Source organism: Lichtheimia ornata (assembly GCF_029851405.1).
Source record: "Lichtheimia ornata isolate CBS 291.66 chromosome Unknown scaffold00104, whole genome shotgun sequence".
Classification (NCBI taxonomy): Eukaryota; Fungi; Mucoromycota; class Mucoromycetes; order Mucorales; family Lichtheimiaceae; genus Lichtheimia; species Lichtheimia ornata.
In genome coordinates, this window is record NW_026695424.1 from 74070 (window position 1) to 84165 (window position 10096).

At 43.8% G+C, this 10096-nt stretch overlaps 3 protein-coding genes across 3 annotated transcripts; 1 reads left to right on the forward strand and 2 right to left on the reverse strand.

Annotated features, from left to right (window-relative positions):
* Nucleotides 1-77: 77 nt before the first annotated feature.
* Nucleotides 78-2460, reverse strand: O0I10_011929 (uncharacterized protein; the record flags this gene model as incomplete). Its single annotated transcript, XM_058491888.1, has 8 exons — nucleotides 78-975; nucleotides 1032-1232; nucleotides 1288-1357; nucleotides 1423-1576; nucleotides 1638-1819; nucleotides 1889-2192; nucleotides 2258-2296; nucleotides 2359-2460. 8 exons carry the CDS (start codon nucleotides 2458-2460, stop codon nucleotides 78-80), a joined length of 1950 nt encoding a protein of 649 aa, XP_058337376.1.
* Nucleotides 2461-2866: 406 nt separating this feature from the next.
* On the forward strand, nucleotides 2867-4639 carry O0I10_011930 (uncharacterized protein; the record flags this gene model as incomplete). Its single annotated transcript, XM_058491889.1, has 1 exon — nucleotides 2867-4639. One exon carries the CDS (start codon nucleotides 2867-2869, stop codon nucleotides 4637-4639), a length of 1773 nt encoding a protein of 590 aa, XP_058337377.1.
* Nucleotides 4640-4886: 247 nt separating this feature from the next.
* On the reverse strand, nucleotides 4887-5978 carry O0I10_011931 (uncharacterized protein; the record flags this gene model as incomplete). Its single annotated transcript, XM_058491890.1, has 2 exons — nucleotides 4887-5431; nucleotides 5498-5978. 2 exons carry the CDS (start codon nucleotides 5976-5978, stop codon nucleotides 4887-4889), a joined length of 1026 nt encoding a protein of 341 aa, XP_058337378.1.
* Nucleotides 5979-10096: the final 4118 nt, after the last annotated feature.

Here is a 10096-nt window from a genome sequence, read left to right on the forward strand (position 1 = left end):
TTTGAAAATGGTTTTACATGGCAATACCGGGTATCAACAATGATAAGATTAAGGGGGGATGGGTGTGAGTGTGTGTTTTAGCTGAGGTCTCTATATTCTGGGTTTTCCTCAATGTCCACAAGACGAGTCGAGTTGCGCTTGCTGGAATGGATTGGCAATAGTTCACGATCATCTTCACTGTTACGTTGCGATGATAACGTGGATGCGGTGGGAATTTCAATTTCAACAGCGTCAGCATCCGTTTCCATGGCCAAAGTAGGATCATGTCCACTACTACTTCCAGCATTGGTGATAGGATAATGGCTGATGCTACTACTCGTAACACCACCAGCACCGCCTGTAGTTGTTGTAGGAGCAGCGCTTGTACCCGTCAATCCTGATATCAAGTTGCCGAATGCTGAATCACCTCTTCTATGTTGATGAAATCCAAATGTTTGTTGCCAAGTAGGCGATGAAGGTGGTAACTGGATGGGTTGTTTGGAGTTGCTGGGTGTTGGCACGGGTTCTTCATTCATGCGATCCACAAGTTGAGATGTAAGTGAGATACCCCTGAAAACAGAGCTGCGTCGTTTACGTCCTTCACGTCTATTGCTTGTGGTATTGGTATTGCTGCCACCCGTAATGCCACTGTTGGTAAGGGTATGCCAATCTTCATGGGTAGTGGGTGTAGATGTGGTAAATGCGGCACTGAGACGATTGGTATTCAAAGCATCATGCGATGAAGGTGGCATCGATCGTCGATTATTGTATGTAGGATCTGCCGTAAAATGAAGACTTCGTCTATTGGTTGTTGCTGCCTCTTCATCAATGGGTTGATTCTCAGGGACATAGATGCCTTCATCTCTAGCAGTCGTACTCGTATCAAAATCAACAAGCGTATCATCTGCATGAATCGATAATCCTTGTGGCTGCTTGTTGCGCTTCGAAGTGATAAGGTATACGCCAAGAAATTCAATTGCACAACCGGTCATAAACCTATTATCCTATCAGCATCATCACCCCAACCAATAAAGCATATCCTTAACACTTACCGTGACGTTTGGTCCATGCTCATATCATCAAAGTCGTGGTAGAGTACAGCACTGCCGATAATGGCTGAGATGGTGAAAAGCACAAATTGGGTGGGTATCACTTCTGTCGAATCGAATCGTTGCAATGCCTTGTTCAAGTATTTGATTTGCAAAATCGCTGTCATGACCAAGGTGACCATAAGTAGGTAACTCACAGGATAGCTAATGTTAAGGTTAGCAAAAGATCGTTTACAGCCATCCATCCAATGATACGTACGCAAACATTTTGAAGAATGTCAAGCTGAGTAATGATGCAACGCTCTTGGTACATAGTACAGTGTATCCACCTTTGTAATCATAGCAATGCATTAATTGATATATGCAAGACAAAATGGTTGCACGAGGCGCTTACCATAAATAGCGACGAGACCAAGGTCAATCATGATGCTACGAGAGCCATACATGGGAGATAGACCGCTGAGGACAGCAATTGCAATACCAGTGATGGCAAAATAAATAATGGATTGTGTTTGTGTCAATGACTCCATGATCAATTCGGGAGAAAGCTGTTTTAAAAACGTGGCATTAGTTTTTTTTATTGACAACAGCCTGTTTCATGTTCCTTACCGCTGTTTCTTGTGCGTTCGAACTCAGCACCACCATAGCAGCGCCGAGCACAGCCAAACATACTCCCAACAAGTCTCGCTTCCGAAACACTTCCTTCAACATCAAGGGCGCCAAAATGACATTCGATACAAGTGTGGTTGTCCCCAAGGGCGCAATGGTGGATGCAGGTGCAAAACCGTAAGCTACAATGGCCCGTTTAAAAGTCTTGGCTTTTTTTTCCCTTGTACCATCATCATCCCTATTCCACTTACCGACAAAATTGCCCACTTCACCAAGCACCATTAAGGATATACCGAGCCACCATAACTTTGACTTTAGGTAATCAGAGTCACCCCCTCGCGTTTGTTCTTGTGCCATTGCCATGATGAATTTCTGGTGCTCGAGTTCTTCTTCTTCAGAGCGTGGATGATCTTCGGATGATCGAGGAGAAGAATAGCCATCGTCAGGAAAGAAAGTGCTGCTTGAGTAATTGGATTGTCCAGTTGATATCCACCTTGGAGGCTCGTCCATGTTTGCAAAATACTTTGCCATTTGGGATTCTTGTATCTTGTTATGCTAATAAAGAAACACACACACGTCAATATCTCTTCCGTTGCTATGCAACGACGACAACTACTCACTGCAAGCTTTTGGACATTGAGAGCAACCGAGATTAAGACCTAAGAGCGGGGACATGTTGGAATGACGTCGATTGGCAGGCAGCCAGCAGAGCAAAACCTACGTTGCCACAAACAGAGACGACGACGCCAATGAAGGTATTGAATGCCACATCGTTGTTGTCTTGTGCTGGTGTAGTGGTGGGAGGTGGAGGTTGTTGCTCCATAACGAGCACGTTGCTGGGCTGATATCCTTCAAAAGAGAGAGGGAAAGAGAGGGAAAGGAAGAAGAGCGTATACAGAAACGTGCGGAGCTGGTGGCTTCCCATGCATACAAGAGAGTGACACAATCCTCTTTGGTTACCACGACCAAGGTTGCCCTATTTGACCAAGACCATAACGACGCACGAGCATCAAATAATCTTTGTGTCGTATCCATTGGCTCGTATTCAACTTCCCGCCCAGATACTTTTCATTATATTTCTTTTTGCAACCTTTCACCCCTGATCGTCGTGTTTATTTTCGGTTCTCTTTCTCTTTTTTCTCTCTTTTTTTACGTCCCTTCAAGTGCTGCAACGAGTACTTCATCTCGGAAGCATTCTTTTCCACAACAAACAATAGCCCTGAGGCACAATGAGCGTTCTGGCAGCAGTAGCTTTCCTTAACGGTGATGAAAGCCAACCACAACAACCATCATCACCCAAACCCGTTGATCAGCCTACGACTACAACTACGACCACTACTCCAACTCCAACTCCAGCTCCCGTGCCAGCACCACGTAAAATAGACAATAATGAAAAACCGACAACGGCAGCGGCGATTCAAGAATTAAATCGGATTCGTACAGGTGGTGGTGCTGGTGTTGCTTCACTCATGAGCAAGTTTGGTCAAGATGCCCCTCCTCCCAAACGATCCATCTCACCCAATAAACAGCCCCAACCTATTAGCAAGGCTGCTCCTACACCTCCAAGGACACCTTCTCCTACATCATCCAATCAATCGAGTACTTTTGAAAAGGCTTCTTCTTCTTCATTATCTTCACGTGGTACACCAGCACCAGCATCCGCTTTGGAATATCGTAGCACAAAGACGACAGCACAAACAAAGATCAGCAACAGCCGTGTGAATACTCGAACCAATATTGATATGATGATCGAGGAGCTCACCATCATGTATCAGCAATCCCTGGATGAGTGCAAGGAGGCACAACAACAATTACAGCAACTCAAATCTGAAGCTGAAACGTATGAAACAGATTCCACTAAAGTACGTGATTACGAGATTCGAGTAGAATACCTTGCACAAAAGCTTGAACAAGTATCCGATGAACGTGATGCTTTGGAACAAGAGCTTGCTGGTTATCGTGCCAATCGTAGCAACATTGAGACACCTGTGTCTCCTGTATTCCAACACCGTTTATCCGATATCTTTGACAAACGCTCATCAGCAGATCAAAACGAGGATCCACATGAAAACGATGAAAGCAACAGCGAATTCATGCATGGTTTACTTGATGCTTATGAAGAAGAAGACGAAGAACAAGAGGAGAATGAGGAGCAACAAGAAGAGCAATCCATGTCACCTCAAGAGCATATCAAATACTTGCAAGAACAACTCAAGGCGAGTGATGTTGGAACCAAAATGGCTGTGCAGCAATACCTTGCCGAACTTGAAAAGGAGCGAACGGAGACCAAGGCCTTAAGGGATGTTGTTCGAAAGCAAGATGAATTGATAGCAACGTTGGAAAGCAAAATCATCAACAACAACAACACACCTAGCACCACGCCTGTTGTTTCAAGACCACCACGCAAAGCAAGTCTTGCTAGCCCCACCTACAAGTCATCATCCAACAATGCAGCTTCAGCAGCACCACCTCTTCCCAACCAAAGCAACGTGGAGCGTCAATTACGTGAACAACTTGAATCACAACGTCTCGAGCTTGAAGATAAGCGTGCCCTGTTAACGCAACTCCTGAATGAGCGTGAAGATATTCTTAAAAAGGCCAAAATGAGTGGAAATGGGGGTCGCCCTGGGGCTTCATCCTTTGATCTACTTGCAGAATTGGCACGTCCACTTGATAACAATAATGGCCGCAACACACCTCCACCCACAGCACCGCCACGTGATCCATTACCACCTGTGCCCAACAATGCAACATCACCTTCCTCAGGACGTGAATCCATGCCATCCATGCGTGATGATGCCTCTTCGGTGACTTCTTGGTCAGCTGCATCCGCCTCAGCATCTGCAGCAGCCGCTGCTGTTGACAAGCACAATGATAGTGTGAATGATTTCGAAGCCATGTATGCCAACTATTTGGATTCTTCTGAGGATGCCAATGAACATCACTTGTTAGCCTTACGACGTCTTGAAGGTCCAGAACAAAGATCGCAACCAACCCATTGATAACTAAACTTGCTGTATATTACAACTTCTCCTTTTTCTTTTTCTTGTTCATCTTTTACTACTTTACACCGTTCCTGAGATCTCTTTTTTTTTCTTTGTACAGAATCACACACTCTAGTAGTCGTTGTTATCTAGTAGACAACAACAACAACAACCCATTCCTCTCTCACGCTTATTATTACACCACAATCCAACAAAAAAGAAAAAATAAACACAATTTTATATTCCATATGTATAAATCGATCATTTACTTTGTCTTGTTCAACTTGTGAGTAGTAGCAGCCAACTTTTGAGTAAGAGGATCGATCTTGGGATTCAACTTGTCGAGTTGTTTGTTCTGGCTATCAATTTCCTCATTCATAGTCAAGGCCATATTCTTGAGACGTGCAGTGGCACCACCCAACAAGTCCAAGTTTTGATCAATTTCATCCTCAATAGCATCATCTTCCTCATCGGCTTCAAATTGATATCTTCGGCGATCCGATTCAGAGCGGCCACGGCTATAACCTGCATTGGCTGATACACGTTCATTGCGCTTTTGGGCTTGTTCAAGACGTGCATTGGACTCATATTCAAATTGACGGATACGATCACGTTCTTCCATATGTTCTTGTTGATCACGTTTCAATGCTTCCAACTCACGTTGCTGACGCTTGTTGCGGGTAAAGGGGTTCTTGACAACAGGGATGAAAATGGATCGGTTTAATTGCTTGAGTTCATCAGCTTGATTGGCAGCCCGATCTGAGTATGCCTTGGAAAGGTCGAGGTTGCGATCCACATTGGCAATTTGAGCTATTCAAAAAAGAGTGTGAGTTTATGCTATAGGCATCCCACCGTGGTTGCTATGGTGATACTTACTGGATTGTTGGCCAAGCATGTTCATGGTATTAGCTGCTGTTTGCTCGGTTTCATGGATCTTTTGAAGAGCATTGCGAGTACTAGCAAGGGTATCCTGCTTGACATTACGGATTTGTGTCTTGATATTGCCCACTTCCTCATCCTCCTCTTCTTGTTGTTGTTGAGCATAGCGAGAGCCGTATTGATCATCATCATAACCACCACCATAACGACCACCAGCAGGAGCTCCTCCTCGAGAAGGACGATCACCAAAGAGCTCGTTGCGTTGTTGTGACTCATATTCAGCATCATTATGACGAGTGCCGTATCGACCACCACCTCGAGATGGGGCTGGTGAGCTTGAGTAAGACGGAGGATATTCGGATGCTGATGTCGAACTGTAACTGGCAGCAGGCGTGCTACCGACATCAGAGGATTCAAATGGATTGGTGGAAGCAGATGACTCTGAAGGTGAGCTCTTGTCTTTTTTTCTCCAAAACATGGTAGTAGTTGGGTTGTAGTCGATGCGAGATTTGAAAAAGGAAGGGAAAGAGGTGTCAGAGGATGTCTTCCGGCTGAGGATGAAGATTGAATTTATTATTGGCCATGTTTGTACCTGCCATTTTGGACTCTTCCAACGAGGTTGCTCTATTTTTATATCATGCTTGGCTAGCAACTCACATGACACATCTTTGACAGAAGGCCATGGTCATTGTATCTTCAAAATTGCCAAAACAGAACAAGAATCCTTGGTTTCCACGTATCCTTTATGATTCGCCTTTAGCTTGACATGCCCTTTAGAGAATTGTTCTTGAATAATTATAAAGATGCATCTCTCTTCGCTTTGAAAATCAACATGCTGCAAGATACTAAGTATCCCTATTACAAAGATGCATTTATGCTAAGCGTGATCCTGATAAGCCCTGCATCATAACCTTCAAATCCATATACCTCGGTACGAATCGAACAAAGTGCATATCAAGAAGGGGGAAACGTCGACATCGTGGTATCCACGCATACATAGATCACAGCCGATGGCATACCACTCTTACCGGTATGTGCATCATCAACAAGACGATTTGGTTTTACCTTATTGAAAGAGAGAAATAGAAGGTAGCAGCACTATTGGTTAGACCACACACATGGATAGCTCACAAAGAGGTTTATCCACCATGCTACATACATACTCGCATTAACTTCTCGGGCTTTGCAGGCATCATCAATCAAAGGGCGACACGATGGAATAAAGAGATGTGTGGTGGCAGCATCATATCCTCGTTTACATTTGCACAATGGATGTGGGTATTTCTCTAACCATTTGGTGCCCTCAAATTCCATGAAGTAAACGTAATTCATACACACGTTATCGCGCTACAAGGTTACAGCAACATGTGCGAAAGTCTAAATCAACTCTTTATTGTTTATCTAAGAGCCAATCTAGTCATATCGACTTTCATATGTTGTAAAGAAACTTCTTGTCGGGGGTTGTAGGATTGGTTTTCCCCATGCGTTATCCACAACGACCACCCGATCTTGTGGTGGTGCATGCAGCATCATGCCATGCGGTGGATGCCTCAACGTTAACGCGCATCCCGGTATTTTCTTCACCTCGCGATTTTCCACACTTTCAGATTTGCACGTGCCGTTGAAAAATACTGGATCCATCAACAGCACCGACTCAATAGGCGAATTGAATTCAGCACGTTATGGGATTTGCAACTGGTGCTATAGAAGATTCACCCCAATGTAGGATCACTCCTCTGGCTTGTTGGTGGATGTCAAAAACGAGCTCTGCTAGGAGCGGCATGCCGTAGAGAACCAGCTCTGGCTTGACATTATTGAGCAAATGACCTTGAGACCAACGTCTACCGCCCATTCGCAAGCGTAAGAGGTTGAAGGACATATGGTGAAAATGCCCTAGCATGCTCATGATACGTCGGCAACAAGCTTGCATCCTAGTCGTATTGATCGCTATGATCTTTTGGAGTTACGTCCATAGTGGGTACAACGGGACTAGTAGAATGTCCCCCTAATCCCACCTCCAGTGTTGGGCCGTGTAGGTAGTCAAACCGCATGTACTGTAGTCGTGAGGGCGTATCCCAAAAACCCATGCTCTTCGCAGCACAGCGTATAGTAGGACATGTACTTCCATAATCGCGTTCGGTTATATGGGAACTATCCTTAGATATTAGACACCTTGTTCTTCTTCCCGAGTATGTATTGCTTCTTACATACAATGAAACGCAAAAGATCATAAATGTTAGTAAATACATCGCTCACAACGAGGATTATCCATTATGCTATATACTTACAACATCAACTCGGGCATTGAAGGTGTCAGCAATCAAGTGGAAGAAAGAGACATGTGGGTGGGAGAATGGGCGACGACATCTTTATTTATACGTGCATGGTGTGATCAGGGGCCAGCTTAACTTTGATTTATAAATTCTTTGTTCCATCTTTTACCAAACACTTATGTACATACCTAGTTGCGCGTACTCACTAGTGTTATCAATCACGCACACCATCTAAACCAGAACACATGGCGTGCGTTTGTATTTTGATGACCACAAAAAGGAGGGAAGAGTGATAAGAAGTTCATTGAGAATGGTGATGTACCTCAAGGCTTTGGTGTTATTGAATGTCCATATTTAGAATATGCTTTATTCCTCGTCAATTAGAATCCATAATGGAACATGATTTGATTGTCTACATGCATAAATCAAGATCTGAAATAAACAAGACAGCGATATCCATCATCGAACAACAATGCCATCCATCGGCTAAATATCAGGAATCACTTGCTGCTGTGCTCAAATTCCGCAAAGTATGGCGTTGTTCAAGGTCGTACATACACCATAGATAAATGTCGAATGCTTGACCATCGTTTTACAACTGGAATGGAAGGTTACTTGGTGATGAACAGCTTCGAGAGACACATAAACATTGGCAGCATCAAAAAATATGGACACTTGTTGTAGCTGACATGATCCATCCATAGAAGATGTGTATTGGAAGCTAGCCTTTAAACGAGTTGCCCATAACGATAACCACCAGAGAAGCGCACATAGGTTGATGGTCGAAAAAATATAAAAGTTGTTGCTTGTCGCTGATGTGATCCACTTGTAAGAGCCGTTCATTGTTGCCAGGCAACCAAGCTGTATTAGTTGATAGGATAGGCTCCAAAGCAATGAACGTTGCAGCTTGTTGCTGACATGATCCATCCATAATAAAAGACGTGAGCTGGCAGATGTCCATTAAAAAAGTTGCCGATAGTACGAGCCACCATATGATAGATAAAACTTGTTGACACCAAAGAATAAACAGACGTTGTTGATCGTTGTTGACATGATCCACCCATAAGTGATGTATTGTACGTCGATAAATGTTCTTCAAAGGAACTTGTACCAAAACGACATAGTCGTCTTCCCAAGACAGTCCAGTAAAATGGCTTTCTTGATGTGGCCCCTTGATGTAAAATATAACTGAAAGAGACCCTGCCATTGTATTTCTTTCGTAAGCACGCTTGAAGGTCACAGAACCAGAATGAACACTTTTACCTTGGTGTTTATCTCCATCCCGTCCATAATTTGTTGCTGCTGTTTCATTGTAATCCTCGTTAATTAACATTCTTGTATTGTAGATCTAATACTGTACATACCAGTGAGACAATGTTCAGCGTCATTGCTTTGTGATCAATAACTTATTGCTGCCACAGGTACCATCATCCACTATGTCCAGTCTACCATAAACGCGATGTAAGATAACAACCACAGTATTTGCTTTTCTTGTCAGCATACCCAAAAGAGGTAATGCAAAGACGTGTCGAGATCTCCCCTTGTGTAGCAGCCATGGAACGAGTATGAACACGCCACACCCTTTTGAATCTTGTATGAACGAGAGAACACCAACCTACATACGAACTTTAGTGTCACAATGTTGAACTTGAAGAATAAAGTAATGCAGCGATTGCACGTACATGCCGTATTGGAATGGGAAGCTTGAGTCATGGGCAGATCGCGCGTGCTTGTTGCCTTGGAAAGTGTCGCCATTGACCACCTGTTCACCCAATTGACGCTGTACATTGAAAGGAATGCCGGCTGTTAATGTGTTGTAGTATGTAAATGGAGTTACTCTTACCTTGCTTTGTGAAGCGGGAGAGGAGAAGAAGGTCTTCGTCGCGTTCCCTTTCGTTGTTCTCTATTTGTGCACTCCACACCATCCCCGCTTGTTGCATCTGCTGTTGTTAACATGCACCTCAATAATACCCTGAATACTTTGGATAAATAATAGTACCATAGCTTGAGTTTTCATATGAAGCATAGCACTCATAGTTAAGCTATTCATAATCTTACTGTGATTTGAGGTAGCGCCAATTGGTCCGTATACCATCATCAATGCAGCTCCATGCCTGAGCTTGTGCAACCAACACATGTTGACTCCCATACCAAACATGGAGAAAGTTATGTACGTGTACAAACTCATTACTATTGTCATAATGGATAGCATCTCACGATCGGATGCTGTTTACCCATCTTCCAAAGGCAACCATCATCATTCATGCAGCAACCTGTCGACGACACATGTGTGTAACATCACGTGTCGTTTCACTCAGCTCTT